The following is a 20,122-nucleotide window of genomic DNA, read 5'->3' as shown; positions in this document are numbered from 1 at the left end:
CTGCGACTGAGAACGAGCAAAAGACATGTGCTTTACTTTTGACGAATGTTATCGAATAATCGATTCATTTTTCATATAGCTTGACAAGCATGATAGCATCATGTGGAGCACTCTGTGACAGTCTTTTGATTGAACTGTTCCGCAGCCATTTCGAGTATAAGCGCATTTGTAATAGAAATCAATCCTAGATATAATCGAATAATCGAATTTCAAGGCGAATAATCGATAAATCTTTGAGGCAGCAATGTGATAGTTCGCTATTTTGTTAATTGTCCGCTGAACAATCTATTGACTAACGCCGCAAATAGTAAATACAAAATATCTAGGGAATAAATTAAAAATAAATTATTAGCCATAATCGAATAATCGATCAGTGCTTGACTCAACTAAAATATCATATTATATAATATCACTTCATGAACTTTCCGCTGGGCAAACAAAATGTAATACTCTCGAAACATTCGAAAACTAGTTGTAATCCTTACAATCGCAATAGCTAAATGTTACAATCGCTTTTGATAACCTTTTTTTTATATTATTATACTTATTTTTTTTTCGCCCTGATAAGCTGTATCTTTATACGCATCTATGAATCAATCATTGACGTTCTATTATTATTGTGAGTACGCTATGAAAGTATTCGAACCGTTTCTAATCAGCGTCGCCGTCTTAACCTCAATTCTCGCCCCACGTCTATCGTCTGTGCTCCGTCTGCGTCGTTTGTAATTCCCATGCCCATTCCGTTTCCATTCCGGCCAGTCAGTACATTGTTTTCTATCAATGTCACGTTCTTAGCTCCCACTATTCACTCGTATTTATAGTACTTCAGATAATTACTGAATACAATATATACTTTCCATTTGGGGTATGAGGCATTTCTTAATTGTCTTCCCCATATATATTTCATTCATTTGACTTTGCAAATCAAATTGGTTTTAATATTCTATTTGTTCGTTTTCCCCCAAGAGACTAGAGATTTTCAATAAATTTAGATACACTTTGTTAAATCAATCAATGTCAGTCAGTCAATCAGTTAGTCAATCAATCAATTAGTCAATTAGTCACAGATTAGTCTGTCAAACAATCAATCAGTTAGGCAGTCAATCATTCAATTAGTTAGTCAGTCAGTAAGTAAGTCAATCAGTCATTCACTCAAACACGCAGTCGCTTATTCAGGTAGTCAGTCAATTAATCAATCACTCAATACAGTCAGCCAGTCTGTCAGTCTGTCAGTCAGTCAGTCAGTCAGTCAGTCAGTCAGTCAATCAAGCACTCATGCAGTCAGTTAGTTAGCCTGTCGTCAGTCAATCAATCACGCAGTCTGTCAGTGATTCAATCAGTCAGTCAACTTGTTTATTCAGTCAATCAATCAATCAATCATTCGGTCCATCAGTCAATCAATCAATCAATCAATCATTCGGTCCATGAGGATAAACAGATTTGTTTTTTGAACCAAACGCTTGGCCCAGATCAATTCACATGAGTTCTTACATTTTGTGGAAGTGTATCTAAGTTTCGCTGTAATTAAAGCATTTTCAATATTTTGTTTTCTATTTGATTTAAAATTTGTGTTTGTTTCTAATATAATCTCTGTTATTTTGATTAGATTAGCAACGTTCTCAACAACAATGCTCAAGAGGGCCGATAGGAATGAAAAATATATAAAAATAAATAAAAAAAATTGCCAGCCGAAGATTAAATACTCTTTATGAATTATGGCTAACGCCTTTGCAGATACGTGAGAAGAGTTGTGTGTTGTAGACCCGATGTTAAAAAGATATGTCGCATATATAGAGATGGAAACCAATAAATAATCCTGGCTTTAGTCACGATCTGAACGATGCCGACATATGTTAAGCCTATAAAAAGTTTTCGCCCTGTGTCTATGAAGTTGGAATAGACGAGGATGTCCACATGGACTCGCCTGATCAGAATTATATCTATATCTATGTATATATTTGCTTTCTAGCATCGCAGATGTCCAGCTATGCTTTGCACTTCTTTTGACTCAACTATAATAGACCCCCACAAAGGGTATATTAAATGGACTTAACCCGTTTTTTTTCCTTCATATCTCGCGCGGGGCTTATAAAAGTCGTTCAAAGAGCATTTGCCGTGGGGGTTGGTGGAAGGGAGGGGGGGGGGAGGGGGAGGAGAGGTGGTATATACGCATGAAACATGTTTTTACGACCCAGATTAGATATCCCATCGTTCCCTGTCGCCTCTCTGCTGCTGGCACCCCTTGTCCTGCAGTCAGAGCATAAACTGCAGCTGCGCACACTTTTTTTTTATGGCCTTCGATTGTGCTTATGAAAACGTTTCATGGCAGTTAATTTCAAACGAAAACTCGGCCATAAATCGCACATCCAGACCATGCGCCATGGCCATAAGACACAAGACATAAGAGCTGAGCCCAAGGAAACCAGAGGAGCCTCTGACCATAGACCTAGCGACGGGCTTCCCTTTCGTTGCGGCTGCCAGGCTGGCTGTGTGGCCAATTTAGCTGTTTTCTAGCTAAATTCGACTCATTTGGCTGCCAGTAGATTGTTGATATTTTCAAGTGCCCGCAATATTTCCAATTAACCGTTACCCAACACTGCAGAATGGCGCGTGTTTTAACTTTTTTTGACGTTTAATTTTCGCAATATGCAACTGCCTGCACTTTTGGCTACTTTTTAGCTGATTTGGCGACTTATTTTTTTTTTTGAGAAGTTCAGCTTTGCCAATTATTCGTTACCCAACACTAAAAACATGATTTAGCGTTTTTGTTTTTTTTTTTTTGTCTAAGTGTGTCGTCAATTCAGCTATTTTCTAGCTATCATTTGGCATTTGTTGAACTATGCAAGTGCCTGCAATTTTGACCATAAATATATTTTGGCCTGGGACGTTTGAAAATTTATTATACGTACTACTGATAAACGTATTAGACGTTACCCAACACTACAAGACGGCACTGCACAGAGCCTACAATTTTGACTACTATTTTCGAACTGAAAGTAAAAAGCGTTTGGTCGCCAAAATCAGTATTAAGTTTGTATTATGTTTAGCAGCTATTTCTAATTTTCAAGCAGTTATTTTCTGGCAGAGTCTTAAAGTTGTTTCGCAAATTATTCGTTATTCAACACTACTCGAAGGCGTGTAATTTAACAGTTTTATTGTTGTCATTTCTTATTATATCTAAGCATGCATATAACTTCCATATCTATGCAGAAGTTTTGCATATACCCAAGTTTCTTTAAGCTTAAGAAGAACGAAGCACAAGAATTGTCAGCCTTTTGGCGTTTTTGGTCTGAAAAAGCAGCAGGCTTACTTAATTCAGCTATTTTTTGTAAAGCTATTTTTAATATTAGCTTTAGCTAGTTATCAAATGGCCGGCTAAAGTTCAATGTATCCTCCCTCTTTCTAACCTTAGCTGACCCGTTTCCCCCTCGTCGTCTTACCCCCCTGCACATTTGCAGTTCGCCAAATTTTGCAGTGTTATGTGAAAATTTGCATAAGAATTCGTCAGAGTTGTAGCGCAATCGGAACTGTTCCATATGTTCGTATATGTATATGTATGTATATTTATATGTATATGTATATGTATATATATATGTATATATATATATGAATATGTATGTATGTGCCTGCCATATGTGCATAATTATAATCATATGTATGTTTATATGCCAGAATATGTGTGTAAGTCGCACATTTATCAGTTTGCTGACCAAGTTCAGCACATGTCTCTCGCTCCTCTTCTCCCTCTCTTTCTCTTTCTCTCTCTCTTTCTGCATAGCCCTTCTGCTTTGCCGTCTCTGTCTCCCGCGGGCTGTTTTGTATTACGCTGATGTCTCGTAATTGGAGTAATTTTCTTTATTTTCTTTATCTTTTGTTTTTGTTGTTGTTTTTTTTTTTTTTGTTTATTTATTTATTGTTGCACATTTTTTACCTTTCAAGCTGACTGCGCGCATAAAAATACTCGAAACCCGACAACAATAACAGCAACAACAGCAACAAAAATTAAATAAAAACTATAGCTAAGCAAATTGCTGACTGCCGTCGAAACAGCTGTAAAAACAGCTGCGGGTTGGCAAAAAAGAATTGAAAAAAAAAAGTAATCATGTTGCAACCGGGTACAACTGACTACGTAACGCTCGACCATAGTCCAGTAACAGCTTTAAAAGTTATGCGAGCTGCCAAATTTAAGAAAAAAAGAATATATACATATGTAGATATAGGCATAGATATAGATACAGATACATATACATATACATATACAGATACAGATACATATACATTTACAGATACAGATACAGATACAGATACAGATACAGATACAGATACAGATACAGATACAGATACAGATACAGATACAGATACAGATACAGATACAGATACAGATACAGATACAGATAGAGATACAGATAGAGATACAGATAGAGATACAGATACAGATACAGATACAGATACAGATACAGATACAGATACAGATACAGATACAGATACAGATACAGATACAGATACAGATACAGATACAGATACAGATACAGATACAGATACAGATACAGATACAGATACAGATACAGATACAGATACAGATACAGATACAGATACAGATACAGATACAGATACAGATACAGATACAGATACAGATACAGATACAGATACAGATACAGATACATATACATATACAGATACAGATACATATACATTTACAGATACAGATACAGATACAGATACAGATACAGATACAGATACAGATACAGATACAGATACAGATACAGATACAGATACAGATACAGATACAGATACAGATACAGATACAGATAGAGATACAGATAGAGATACAGATAGAGATACAGATAGAGATACAGATACAGATACAGATACAGATACAGATACAGATACAGATACAGATACAGATACAGATACAGATACAGATACAGATACAGATACAGATACAGATACAGATACAGATACAGATACAGATACAGATACAGATACAGATACAGATACAGATACAGATACAGATACAGATACAGATACAGATACAGATACAGATACAGATACAGATACAGATACAGATACAGTTACAGTTACAGATACAGATACAGATACAGATACAGATACAGATACAGATACAGATACAGATACAGATACAGATACAGATACAGATACAGATACAGATACAGATACAGATACAGATTCAGATACAGGTGACTTTTCGACCAATTATTCCTATAGAGATACATAATATATATATTAAAGTGCGATCTCGTTAAGAAATTTAGTTAAGGTAGACCGTTCCTATGTTAGCTATATGATATAGTCCTACGATCCGACTGGTTCCTATATATGTCCTGCCTACAACAGCGCAGTGAATATATTATGCTAATTTTGGGTGTAAGATCTCTTGCGGTTTCTGGCTCTCAGAGTCTCTCACACACTCTCTCAACCTCTTTTCCTCGCTCTCTCTTTTGAATGTTTGCCAATTCTCTGCCTTGCATACTCAAGCATTAAATAGGCCTGTCTTCTTTAACCTATTCCTCTTTGTTCCACATTCGTAAACGTTGAGCCTCTAAGGCAAGCCAAACTCACATCGCATGCGTGACAAAAGCTGCATGCTATAAAATTGCGCACACATTTACACAAATCGATTATTTTAAAGTTGAAATTCAAAACTTTTGGCAGGCAAAACAAAATGAATACGTGTGCCATTTGAATATAAAGTGTTGTGTGTGTGTGTGTGCACCAGGGAATTGTAGCCAACGCTGTTGCCAAATATGTACACACACACACACACGCACACACACGCACACACACATGCACACACACGCCCGCGAACACTTTAATTCAGGCGGGAGTGTATTGTGGGCCAGGTAAATGCTGCTGAATGTAATTAAACACGGAAGTTCTCAACATCAAAATCTAAATGACCGCAGAGTTGTTGTGGGAGACGCTAAAGAGTTTTACCAGCTGGCACAGAGACCCCCCCTTCTCTTCGTTGCGCGGCTATGCCCGGTCATAAAGGTAATAATTATAATGGTCACAATATCTGCTGTGTTGATGAGTCAAAGCCAACGAGTGGCTTGTGCCTGGCGATGAGTGGACCTCAATTGGCGATGGTTATGTGTATGGTTAATTAACAGTTAGTTGCACTTAGTATATATACTATTATGTACACAAGTCGTTAGCAATGCTGGAAAGCTAAAGCAGGAAATATACAATTGCGATTCGTAACTAATGTAGGCAATAACCTTCTCCTGAGAGCGCTGTCATGATATTGACAACAAAATTGAATCCAGTGTTGTTAAGTGGCATGTTTTCCACGCTAGTGTTGCATCATAACTGCATGCCTGAATACAATGGAAGTGTAGGTAAATGGCGGGGCTTTATTCTACTCTATCCTATTGTTTCTTTGTTATGTTGGAGAGTGTCTAGTGCAGTTAGTGTAGTGTTGATTAATGCTATCATGAGAAGCATGCTGTGTTGTGTTGAGGAGCTTGTTATAGATAGTGTTGTTAAGTAGCCAAAGTGTTGGTCAGGGCTTGGGCAGCTATTTACTGACTTTGACAGTGTTTTTAGTGTTGCAAAGCGTCGCTTTTGAGCTGTTTATAACTCAAGTGCCCTGTAGTGTTGTCTAGTGCCAGTTCAATCAGCTGCAGTGTTGATTAATGCTGCAGATGAAAACTATTGGCAGCGTTTAGCCAATGCAAATGTCAACACAGTGTGCGCGAACAAGATGACAAATGTGGAAAGAGTAACTGAAAATCAGCGAGACGCACAGCTGTTGTTTGTGAATGGCACAAAAACAAAGCAACGAAAGCAATTCAAAAAACAAAATTCATTGTTGTTGTTGTTGCTGCTGCAGATATTTAAATTATTTTACCAGCGAAACGTAGCAAAACAAAGCGCAAAACAAAAACGAAGCAATAAAACAAAACAGAAAAACAATGCAAAAGAATGCATAACAACAACACATTATTAAAGCTGTTAGACCTGCTCACACACACACACACACACACACACACACACACACACACACACACCGACGCCTTTCCTCTCGTCCCCTTCGCCCTAGGCTTGTTCCACTGCAACGGTAATTAATAGAGAACAGTCTGTGGAAGCCCAACGAATCTTATAAAAACTAATTGCGCATAGGAGTTAGACAAAGACAACAAGTGTGAGAGCGCAAGCGAGCCAGATAATCCATTGTTGGACGTTACAGTACAAAGATAATATAATGCCTATTCTGTTCCCGTTGCTTCTTTTCATTCACCATATACATACATATATATATATATATATATATTGCCCGGCATTGTGCGAAACAAAGGCTGATTTCTTAATGAAATTGATGGGATTTACGTGTGCTCTCTCTCTCTCTCTCTCTCGCATGAGAGCTGGTGAAACCTGTTAAGGTAACCAACCCAAGTCCCCTCCTCAGACTAGGCTGCATTTCGTTGAATGAAGCTCTCCCCATTTTGGGCTGGTTGAGATAACCTTTGAATGCCCGAGAGCCAAGGTCCAGAACCTTGTTAAAATATAATAATTGCGTTGGCATTCCTGGAAAAACAGCTGGTCGCCCCTTTTTTGTTTTTCGCCCAATGCGTTTTGCTGTGCGGTGCTCATTACGGAAAATAGTTAATAATTAGATTAATTCCGGTGCTGTTGGCTATCAACTAATGTGACAGTATTGTCAGTTCAATAATGAAAATCATTTAAGTGGCAAATGGTTTGGCAACATGTGCATCTGGTTCCAGCTTCCAGATGAATGTACTGCTGATGTGCAGTGCTGTATAATGTCACTCCAATGTTGTGAAACTCTGGGAAAATGTCATGACAGCACTTCATATGCAACTCGCTTGAATTGTAGTGATGGGCAATGCTCTGCAGCAGGTGAACAAAGTGTTGTAGCAAGGATTTATCTCTGTAAATGCACTGGACTGTGTATTCGCCCAGGAGCGTATATAGTATATTTTAGTTGTAGTGTTAGCGAGCACTTCGAACAGCCAATTCAGTATTGGTTAGATCCTTGTCCAAGCAGCATTGCTGCTCTCTGATTTGTGTCCAGATAAGTGCTTTGTACTTTCAAACAAAATTCTAAAGCAACAATTTTGAAGAGTTTTCACAAAGAAAGCATACAAGTGCATACTGCATACTGTTAAAGGAAGGATCTACAGTTGGATTTGTTGAATTTGCATAATAATGAGAAGGAGATATATGTACGACAAGAGCTACTGGAAGGGAATGTGAGTGTTGTGCTTGCCTAGAGTTATAAAGTCACAGTGTTGTGTAGCTCAAGTATATTTATTTATTTGCATATAAATTGGTGAGTGCCTACATTTTGGGCAGTTTTATTTTTTTTTAGGCTGCAAACCTTGTTGAGATTCTGTTTTGGTGCGATTTAAGAAATCGCGGCAAGCTGAATGCAACTTTCCGAATGTGATTAGGCCAAGTTTTGCAACACTGGCGTACAATTTGCTCTCAATTCTTTGGCGCTAAATGAAGGCATAAAGTTTACCCTTTAAAGTGTTGCCAAAAAAGAGGAAGCAGTTGAAGAAGAGCGAGGAGGAACGACTGGAGGCCCCTGAAGCGCGACACAATTTCTCTTAGAGCTGAGCCTAGCTCACTTTCTCTACCTCCCTCTTGAAGCTGTTCAACTTCATCTTGTGTAACTCCAGCTCGTGTTTCTATTATAGTTTAGCTCCTTCTCTCTCTCTCTCTCTCTCACTCTGGCAGTCTTTGTAAGCCTGTTAAGCTGCTGGCAGACTCAACCGCAAATTAAATTTCCAGCCCAGCAAAAATTTAATGACACACACACACAACCACCGACAACATTGGGTGACACAAGGCAACAGCGGCAGACGGCACAGGACGAAGGACAGAACAGGACAGGACAGGACAGGACAGGGGCCACAGGATGAAAGTTTGTTTTTAAAGTTGTTTTACCGTCGCCCTCTTCTTCTGGCACGGCTTCTGCTGCAGCTCGAAAGTTTTGCGCCTATAAAGGACAGCCTCCCAGTGGAGCTGCCGCATGGCTGCTGGGAACTGTCGCTTGGGCTAGCGCTGTAGGGTGCCAAGGAGGCGTTCGTGGAGCGTGGGGCGTGGGGCGTGGGTCGTGGGGTTGGGTTTGTCTGGATAATAATCAGCCATGGCGGCATACAAAATGCAGCCACCTACCGGCTGCTGTTGGCCACGTGCCCACGCCCGTGGCACTCCGGGCATTTATAACAAGGCATGTCCGCTTACCCCTACGCCACGTGAGCCCCTGCCTCGCGCAGACAGCCGTACGTAACCGTTAAAAACTCTGCAAAAACACGGGGCACACACACACACACACACACACACACACATACACGCGCGCACGCACACGCTCACACAAAAATCGATAAATTTTTGCACTTGCCTTGCCACATGCCCATAGCAGGGCTAGTGCCTTGTCGTGGGGTGGGGTGCGGGGTTGGTGTCGCCTGCTTGGTTGAGCGCCTAGCCCCAATCCGTTGCGCCCGGCAACTCCTGCGGGCTTCTCTTTAACTGCGTTGTAGCGGCATTTGCCTTCAGGCTGCGACAGGACAACTTGCTTGTTGTTGCTGTTGCTGTTGCTGCTTCCTTCCCTTCTCTTCTCTTTTTGCATTCGTGTGTCTCCACACAGATTTGCTCGCTGTTTGCATCTGTGTGTGTGTGTGTGTGTGTGTGTGTGTGGGCCTCTGGCTGCCCTCGCAGTTAGTTTTGCTTGCATGGCGTCTTTTATTTTATATATGCCACACACACACACACACACATACACCTACATATGCACATAATTATATACATATATTTAGGTATTTATGTGTATGAACATTTGTATCTGCACGTGTATTTGTATATGGCCCATGCAATGTGGCGCACAGGCGTGGCTGCTTTATGGCCCGGCGGGTGGCTGCGGCGCACAAGGATGCTGTCAAGCACACGCACACATCTGCAAGCACATGTACGCGCGCATGCACAGGCACATGCACAAGGCACATGCACGTACACATGCACAGGGCACATGCACAGCCACGGGCACAGGCTCTGTCACATGTACACGCACATGAATATGCACATAACGGTACATGTGACCTGTCTCAGTGCCGCTGCCAGCGTCGCAGCCAGCGTCGCTGTTGCCGACGCCGATGCCGATGCCGACGCCGATGCCGATGCCGACGTCGTGGCCAACGCAGCCGCGTGCTTTCAACTTTACAACAACAAGAAAGGCAAAACAAAAACAAATGCAAGGCGAATAAGAAAAAGAAAACAGAACATATTCACGTTGCAAATTTTGATTATTTGTTGATGTTCGGCGCAACTTTATGGCCCACGCAAACAGCAGACGCGCAGCTGCAGCAACAGCAGCAGCGGCAGCAACAGCAGCAGCAACAGCAGCAGCAACAGCAGCAGCAGCAGCAGCAGCAGCATTAAAGGAAGCACGCGTGAGCGAGAGAGCAAGATAGCGACATCTCTGTCTCTCGACCGGGCTCAGATTGAGAGCTGGGAGAGCTGCAAGCTGCGGCAGCAGAGCTTATTATTGTCAAAGCTCTTCTGTTGTTTGTTTACCTGCGTTCAATTCTTTTCTTTTTACCTCCTGGTCAAACTTAAGTGTCATTTGGTGGGGAAGCGAGCACAAGTGATAACAGATAATAAAACACATTGAGCAGCGCGGCGCGATAAAAAAGGAAAATAAAATAAATAATAATCAGCATAATAAATAAGTCATTGTAACTTGTTGAATTTCTATCAAGTGTGCTATCAAGCAGCAAGTGCGTAAAAGCCGAACAACTAATTAAAGTGCATACAGTATTACAGTAGTGGATCGAAAAATCGTAACACCTCGATAATGTTGTCCAAAATGTACGGTATATTTGCTTAAAATTAATACTTATATTATTTATATGCCAATTAGTCGGGAATTTTGTGTGTTTCCTTTGCATTAACTCGACAAAATAATAGTCATACAAATGAATATTAAAGGGAAATACAATACAAATTCTTAATTATTTTGCAATTTTCGAATATCTCTATATATACACATAGTTAGATACAGTAAATACTTAGATATCTGAATTATTTTGCAGCTTTTAGCATCTCAATTAAATTTAAATCATGGGAAAATGGCAAAGATCTAGGCTGCCACAATATATACACATAGTTCGATTCAGTTTTCCGATTATCCGATTAGAATTTCAAAAAAATATTATTGCTGAGTAAATAGTATATCGAATATTTGTTTAAGAACACTTCATTTTAAACTATACGAGGGGTTTTCAAACTTAGTTAGCATAATTATGCATACATATTCTCAAGAAGTATATATTTTTTATCAAATAAAATAAAAACGTTAGTCCATATAAAATAGAGCGCAAATTTTGAATTGTGAGCAATGGAAATAGAAAGTACTATCAAATATAAAAAGTTTACAATTCGTTTGCAAACTTCGGTGTACTCAATTTGCGAGAGCCCACTGTATACATAAGAGGCAATTCGGAAATGTAAATGGGATGTATCAGTTTCTTTCTCAATGCCTGACCTATATTCAAAGTCAACAATTATTGTTCCTTTTTTTTGTTCTTATTGTAGTGAGCTTTAATTTTTCAAACTAAAATGATGACAATTTGACAATTTCATTGTTAATACCCGTTAAAAATGGGTATAAGGGTATTTTGTATTTGTGTAAAATCCAAATGCATGTAACAGGCAGAAGGAAGCATCTCTGACCCCATAAAGTATATATATTCTTGATCAGCATCAATAGCCAAGTCGATCTAGCCATGTCCGTCCGTCCGTCCGTATGTATGAACGCAAGGATCTTAGAACATATTAGATGTAGGTGCTCCTAGTGCCTGCGCAGATCGAGTTTGTTTCCGATAATCGATAACTTACTCCTTTTCCAAGTAATCGATAAAAATCGTTATCGATATCATTTTTTTTTGGACAATTTTTGGTAAATAATAAGAGCTAGAGTCACCAAACTTGACATATAGCTTTTAAAATAGAATATATATATATATGCATTTGGTGTTGGAAGAGAGAGAGAGGGTTCAGGGTATTCCCTAGTCGAGAGCTCCCGACTAGAACCTCTTACTTGTTTTACTTAAAACTAAAAATAAAGTAGGTCAAGATGCGGCAAAATGTTGTCTATCAACTAAATAAATTATTATGTGAAATAATTTCAGCTTAAACTTGAAATTATCTAGTATCTAGTAGCTAGGACCTGTTGGAGGCGCTTCGGAACGAAATCTAGCAAGTTTTGGAGTTGCTTTAATGAAATTCTTTTGCCTTGTGTTGTGATTGTTTCGTGTCAGGTCCAGGTCCTGCTCCTGGTCAGAACTGCGGTCCTATTTCGCATTTCCTATTTCTGGACAATCTAGGGTTTCGACCCCAAAAAATCTCCCAAAAATGAGGCAATCATTTTCGCCTGGGGGCATGAAGCCGTGTTCTGATTTTTTGGTTTATAGCTTCTGGTTCATTGAACAGCATTAGAAGAAACGGATCCCCCCCCCCCCCCAGATCCCCAACCCCCTTGTTTAATCGCAGACAAGTCGAAACTTTCGATTTCATTCTGTTTCGAATGTTTCGGACATTTATTGATTTGATAATAAATAGTTGGAAGCGGACATATCCAAGTTATAAGTTTAATATTAAAATCAAGGATTTATCGAATAATAGAAAAGATTTTCCGGAACTTCTTTAATTTAACTGTTAACTCGCCGAAAGAAAAAAAAAACAACGAAATTTGATTACAATATTCTTAAAGCAATGATAATATAGATTACATTTTCGCTTAATGACTATAACTAGTTTAGTTAATTGCTAGATGGAACTAACTAAAAATTACGAAAGTAAAAGCAAAAGTAAATAGACAGCAAAAGAACTGAATATTTCAATTATTTATAGTTGGTTTTTTTCGTATATCAAATTCTTATGCAATCAATAATAATTGCGCAAATTTACTAATTTTCGCTTTCTCTCTCTCTCTCTCTGTCTCTCTCTTTGCAGGTAAGACACTTAAGCGAACCTGGGCATAAAAGAAACTCGAAACATATTCAAAGGAGCAGAGCTTGCAAATTGCCAACTGTTTGACAGTGTGACTATGTGGGGGGAGGGGGGGTGTGTTGCGCGAGGTTCCGTTCTCTCTCTCTATATGTGTGTGTGTGTGTGTGTGTGTGTGTATTGCTGTAGGTCGATATGATTGATGAGAAATGGCAGGCAGCAGGCAACAGCAGGAGGCGTCGGGGCAGCGACGTCGACGTCGACGTCGTCGTTTGATTTTAAAGCTGAATGAGCCAGACAGCCGCCGCCGTCGCCGCCGCCTGACAGGCAGCCCCTGGGGGGGCGGGGCGGCAGCGCAGCTTTAAAGTGCTGTTTCGCATGGTTCATTCTTTAAAAATAGCTATTGCTGAAGTTTGGCAACGTTGCTGCGCACCTTTTGCATGCCGTTGCCGTGCTCGGCATGGCTATGCATATGTGTGCATGTGCGTGTGTGTGTGTGTGTGTGTGTCATTATTATTTAATGAATTAATAAACGAGCTGTGTGCGGGTGTCTGCTTTTCATATGCATACCCGCCCTCGCGCCCAGCTGTCCGCTTAAACCGTTTCTCGATATGTGTGACGTCGTTATTGGCATGCCGCAGTCGGTCGCAACGGCCGTAGGTCAGACGCGTCTCACGTTAATCATATCTCAAACGTAGCGTCAAACGCGTTGCAGCGCTGTCGACGCGCTGTCGTTTAAAAATTTAAATAATGAACGGTGACGCCAGGGTGGATTATGGCATGGCAGCGGCCGACGTCGAGCGTTGTTTTGACGCTGTCTGACATGTTCGCTGCGAACATGTTGTCGTAGCATGCTGTATGTTGGCGTTCGTTGTGCACATGTTGTACGAGCAAGTCTAATAGCGCTATGCTGCTGCTTTATCGCACTCACTCACTCACTCACTCACTCACACAGGCACGCGCGCCACGAATACGAGCAGCACAGCAATACGCTTGCTATCTTGCTCATTTTTGTCGTTTCGTTCGCTTGTGCGCGCTCGCTCACATCCACATCCACACCCACACCGCGTGCAACATGTGTGAAGAGGTTGGCCGGCCGGCCGGGTTTGTGTCCTCAATAAAAATATAACATTAAGGCGCATCACTAAATCAAAGCCCATTTAATTTTGTGCAGCTTCTTGCAAATTGCGATCGCGCTGCATTCGCGCCCTCATTCGATTAGCTTTGATTAAGCTAAGCGATCACATTCGGGTCAAGCCCATTTACCCACTTGTCGCCGCCATCGCCAACTGGCCATAATATGCGCCTACTGTGCATACACCTAATGCTAATTTTTGCATCTAGCATGCAATAAAGATACATCAATTGACTAAATCCAGCCAAATTGGGGCACAGAAATGTGTGCATGTATCTTCATATGCAAATATATTATTTACATATATATATATATATATGCATATTATTTAAATTATGCTGATTGTTCAGTTGTGCTAGATTTTAAGGTGGTTAACGCGTAGCCTAGCGCAGACGATACTATCGAGTGAACTATCGACACTTAAAGCACAATTCTTTTAGGTTCACAAATGCGTAACTAACTAATTTAAATTAACCATTTTTCTAGTCAATTATTAATTTGTTTGATTGTTGACGTGATTTTGTCTTTAAACTCGCTTTATCGATATATATCGTTCAGTATCGAGGTGTTTTATGCGTTGAGTTTTTCTAATGCTGCTGCAAATACAGTTGCATTTTTGTCTCTTACATTTTTTCGTATTAGCTTTGAAATCGAAACGTTTCACTTTGCGATCGATAACTGCTCATCGATATATATCGATTAAGTGTGCGTCAAGATGTGTGGATGTCAGAGCTGTTACGCATCGATATATATCGATCAATAGGTTGAACAGGGGATATTAAGGTGTTTCAAAAGATCAACATGAATTGCATTGAATGTAGATAGATCGTAACTAATAACTCTCTCAATCCTCTCGCTCCCCCTGCAGGCCTTACCGTACCATGGATCAGCAGCAGTATGTTAAGATGGGGCACGCCCATCAGCAGCAGCAGCAGCAGCAACAGCAGCAGCAGCAGCAGCAAATGCATCACCATCACCACCATCAGCAGCAGCAGCAGCAGCAGCAGCAGCAACAGCAGCAGCAGCAGCAGCAGCAGCAATCCTCGCGCTCTGCAGCTAGTCCGCTGTCGCCGCCACGTCCCGGACCGGGCAGCGCGGCGGCAGCTGCGGCTGCGAATAGCTATGCCAAGTTTGCGGATGCTCCGCAACACTTTATACAATCGCCGGCGTACAGCATTGGAATCGCACCGGTGGCCAGCTATCGGGAGAACCATTATATGCGGATACCTCAGGCCTCGGTGCCGGAATTTCAACGTGCCGGACGTGCCGCAACTGTGGCCTCCGGTGCCGTTGGCGGTGGTTGCAAGACCGGACCGGGTGGTGGCGCCTCATCTGTCGCCGGTCCCGGTGCCGGCGGTGTTCTCCAAGTGGCCGGCAACATGCCGCCGCCGGGCGCCCAGCCGGGCAGCGTGCTCGTCATGGAGGCCATGTCGCATTACCCAACGTTGCAGTACAACAACGAATACCTGACCAATGCCGCAGCTGTGGCAGCTGTCAATCAGCGACAACAGCAGCAGCAGCAGCAGCAAGTGCAGCAGCAAGTGCAGCAGCAAGTGCAGCAGCAGCATCATCAGGCGCTGTCTGATCCGCCAGGCAGCATGGGTCAGCCCTACAAGAAGCAGCGCTTGAGTGAGCCCAATGCCAGCAGCATGAATCACCTGCCACACCAGCAGCAGCAGCAGCAGCAACAACAACAACAACAGCAGCAGCAGCAGCAGCAGCGCTCGTCGCCCGCTCAGCAGCACAACAGCCGGCAGAGCAACCATGGCGCCATGTTGCATATGTCCGCTGCCGCGGCAGCTGCCTCAGGGCTGACACCGCTGGCCATGCAGCAGCTCAAGGTGGAAACGCTGCCCCAACAGCAGCAGCAGCAACAGCAGCAGCAGCAGCAGCAGCAGCAGCAGCAGCAGCAGCATGCTCATGCACCACGTGGCATTTTGCCGCCGCCAATTGTCTCAACAGCCCAGTTGATCAGCGTCTCCACGGCGCCCATGATTAGCGGCGGCAGCGGCAGCAGCATCATCAGCAGCAGCAGCCTCGGCGGCAACATGAGCAGCGGCCTCAGCTGCGGCATGGGCAGCAGTCAAGCTGCAATGGCAGCAGCAGCAGCCGCTGCAGCGGCGGCAGCTGGCAGCAGCTCCGAGGCATACCATCCACAGGTAAAGAGTTTATTTGGCAATGACATTAGCTTAAAGTTGGCGCAGAAGTTGGCAAAAAAAAAAAAAACAGTAGAAGAGAGTTTATAGTAAAACTAAAAGCTTTTAACAGCTTTAATGTGCTTTCTAAAAAGCTCAGATATTAGCAAGAGTATGGAATATAAAGCTATATAGAGAATATATAGCTAGCAGGCTCAGCTTAAATGTGAAGAAGACTCTTAGTACAGCAAACTTAAAGCTTATGCCAAAAATAAGTATTTTGAAAACTTTTTGCAGCTTAAATGTGCTTTCTAAAAAGCTCAGATATCATAGAAAGTGTTCAGTTTAGTTTAGGGTTGATAAAGCTGTAAGCTTTTGATTAAAATATTCAATATTATTAATATATTCAAATGCTCAAGAAAACTATTGAAATTAAAAGCTTGAGAGAAATATATAGCTAGTAGGTTCGGCCACTTTGTGAAAGGAGTCTTTCCAGCTCTATAGTAAGAAATTATTCACTTACAGTTTGTCAGTCACTGGATTGGGTATACAGTTTTAGAGTCAGTCTTTTTTTAGCAAAAAGACAATATTTTAGCTGTTGTTATTATCCTTGAATAGAGTATTAAGCAGCCGTAAAGATCTCTTTTTGATAAGTTCAAAAATTGCTTAGTAACAGTTTGCGAGTCACTTGGCTTGGCTATACAGTTTGAGAGCCACTCTCACTATATTCGAAAAGGGGTCGCCCTTTTCAGCTGTTTCTCAGCTGGTTTTCCAGCTGAGACTAGAGTTTGCCACATTGGGTTGATTTTCATAGAAATAATGCAAAAATAATTTGCACTCTTCTTGTTATTTATTTGTTTTTTGCACAGTTTGAGCGCCACTGTAAGCCAATGTCATTGCACACAAAGTTTGAGTTATATTTAATCAAGGTTTTCTTTGTTCGCACAAACACAGGTGGAGGCCATTTCACCCACTTTGCCCAGCGACAATGCTGAGGAGCGTGCTCGCAGCAGCGGCAGCGGCAACAACAACAACAACAACAACAATGCCAGCAGCAGCATCAGCATTAGCAGCAGCAGCAGCAGCAGCAACAACAACAGCAACAGCAGCAACATCGCCAAGGAGGAGCTATTGATGCAGATTCAACGTGTTGACAATGAGATCAAGTGCGCCGAAACGGCAATGGAAGCGTTGCGCAGAAAGGAGAAGGCGCTGCTGGAGGAGGCGGCGGCAACAGCTGCCGCTATCAAGCAGCAACAGGCAGCCGCTGCGGAGAGCAGCACCAGCTTCAGCGGCGCCAGCTGCAGCAGCGCCAGCGGCACGAGCAGCAGCAACGGCAATGAGATTATGGAGCTGGCGTGGCGTACACAGATGCTGGCGCAGGGCATCTATGAGGCGAACCGGAGGACGGCCGCCGAACAACATTCCCAGGTTGAGGAGGCGGGCGGCGGCGAGGAACGTGCACGCCCCTGGCTGCCATTATATAACCAACCGCTGGATGTGGAGGCATTGACGCATCTAATCAAACGCCATCAGACGCTGATCAAGAATCCCTTGCTGACGCATATACGCAAATTGAAAGCGGAACGCTGGGAGCACAATCAGGGTCTGGTTGAGAAATATACCAAGGATCAGGCCGATTGGCAGCGACGCTGCGAACGGGCCGAGGGCAGTGCCAAGCGCAAGGCGCGCGAGACCAAGAATCGTGAATTCTTCGAGAAGGTGTTCACGGAGCTGCGCAAACAGCGCGAGGACAAGGAGCGCTTCAATCGTGTCGGCTCACGCATCAAATCCGAGGCAGATCTCGAGGAGATCATGGATGGCTTGCAGGAGCAGGCGCTGGAGGATAAAAAGATGCGCTCCTATGCCGTTATACCGCCGCTGATGCACGACGCCCGTCAACGCCGTTGCGCCTACCACAACGAGAACGGACGCATCGAGGATATGGTGGCCGTGCACGAGGAACGCAAGGCCCTCAATCTGTGGACAGCCGGCGAGAAGGAGACCTTCAAGGAGAAATATCTACAGCATCCGAAGAACTTTGGTGCCATTGCGGCCAGCCTGGACCGCAAATCGCCGCAGGATTGCGTACGCTATTACTACCTCAGCAAAAAGACGGAGAACTACAAGCAGCTGCTACGCAAATCCCGCCAGCGGACGCGCAGCAGCCGCAACCCGGCCAAGGCCCAGGCACAGCAGCCCCAATGCATTATCGATTCCCTCACAACTGGCGTCACGACTCGCCTCCAGCGCGAACAGCAACAGAAATCCGGCAATCGTTCCAGCGCCGTCGCTGAACGCGAACGTGCCGAACGCGCCGCCGAACGGGAGCGTGTCGCCGAAAAGGCCGCCGCCGATGCGGCCAAGGCGGCCGAATGTGCAGCCGAGAAGGCGAGCGCCGTCAGCAAAGCCGCCGAGGCGGCTGCCGGTAGCGAGAAGGTGGCCAAGAGTGCAGCTGCAGCAGCAGCAGCAGCAGCCGCCGCGGCAGCAGCTGATAAGTCGGAGGCTGCAAAGGCGACGCATGCAGCAGCAGAGAAGCATGCAACAGCAGCTGCAGCAGCCGCAGCAGCGGCCGCAGCTAAAACGGAGATCTCAACGGGCAGCAGCAGCAGCAGCGATGCCAAAGCCAAAACCGCTGAGGAGCAAGCGGTTGCATCCACGTCATCCGCTGCAACTGCAACAGCTGCAGCGGCAGCGGCAGCGGCAACAGCTGCTGCCAACGATGCAGCCACCGGCTCAGCGGCAGCGCCCAAGGCGTCCAAGTTGCAGCCAGGCGAGGCAAAAGCCGCCGCAGCAGCAGCAGCAGCAGCAGCCGCTGCAGAAGCAGCCAAGTCCGAGCGGGAGCAGCCAACGGACGCGGATGAGCATCGGGCCGCCAAGAGCAAAGCAAAGGCCGCCGATAGCTATAATGGTAAGCAATCGATAACTTAACGTTGGCTAGTTGGCATGCACAAATGTGTATCGAAATCGATTTGTATCAATTTGTTATCGATAATTATGCGAAAGTTGCGATGGGCTTAATTTATGCGATAACAATTGCAATCATTGAGTTATAACAGCCCGCGCGCAAGTTATCGACAACAATTGTAATCGATTAGCTATAACAAGCAAGTTATCGATAACAACTGCAAACGATTGAGTGCAAGTTAAACACGCAAACATATATTAATAACAATTCTGTATTTAGCAATAACATTTGAGCACAAATTCTAATTACTTTGCATTATTTTTGCAGCAACTGGTGCAGCCGGAACTAGTGTCACGCCCTCAGCTACGCCCGCGGTCAGCGTGGCGCTCAACGGCTTCAAGCCCGGCTACCAGAGCGTCGTCATGGCCAATGTCAAGGCGCCAGCGCCAACAGCTGGCCTTGATGATGCCGCAACCGGAACTGCAGCAACAACGTCGACAAATGCAACGGGCGATAAAATCGTCAAGGCCTCATCGACAGCAGCTGCAGCTGCGGCTGGCTTCGCTGTGCCCAATGCGGCTGTATCGGAGCCGGTGAGCAATGCAACGCTAACGACGGCAACCACGGCTGGCAACTATTTGGGCCAGAAGCTGAAGGCGGCACAAGTCGAGGGACTCGGTGCCGGCAATGATCTGCACTCGGATGTTAGGTAAGTTATCAATGAAAATATCGTTTAGAACTTATCAATAGGAGCGTTCGATAAGCTGTAATCGTAAAATGGGGAGTTATCGATACAAAAGTGGTAAAGAAATTGGCAATTATCATACAATGGACAGTTATCGATTAAACAGTTCTTGATTAATCGATTATCGATACAATTAATTATCGATATGAAATTATCCGTAGGAGAGCTATGTATCGATAAGAGAATTATGGATATGAGTTATTGGT

The 20,122-nt window shown here is 43.4% G+C and overlaps 1 protein-coding gene across 2 annotated transcripts in view; it reads left to right on the top strand.

Annotated features, from left to right (window-relative positions):
* Positions 1-20,122, top strand: part of Smr (nuclear receptor corepressor smrter) — an 83,582-nt gene that overhangs the window by 31,146 nt on the left and 32,314 nt on the right. For both annotated transcript variants that reach the window (XM_070209244.1, XM_070209241.1), the window contains exons 3-5: positions 14,997-16,287; positions 17,218-19,174; positions 19,499-19,880. In XM_070209244.1, coding sequence (XP_070065345.1) covers positions 14,997-16,287; positions 17,218-19,174; positions 19,499-19,880 — 3,630 coding nt within the window. The remainder of the gene's footprint in view (positions 1-14,996; positions 16,288-17,217; positions 19,175-19,498; positions 19,881-20,122) is intronic.

This window comes from Drosophila virilis, chromosome X (genome assembly GCF_030788295.1).
Source record: "Drosophila virilis strain 15010-1051.87 chromosome X, Dvir_AGI_RSII-ME, whole genome shotgun sequence".
NCBI classification, from domain to species: Eukaryota; Metazoa; Arthropoda; class Insecta; order Diptera; family Drosophilidae; genus Drosophila; species Drosophila virilis.
Note: the sequence above shows the minus strand (reverse complement) of the source record. Positions and strands in the feature narration are given on the sequence as shown.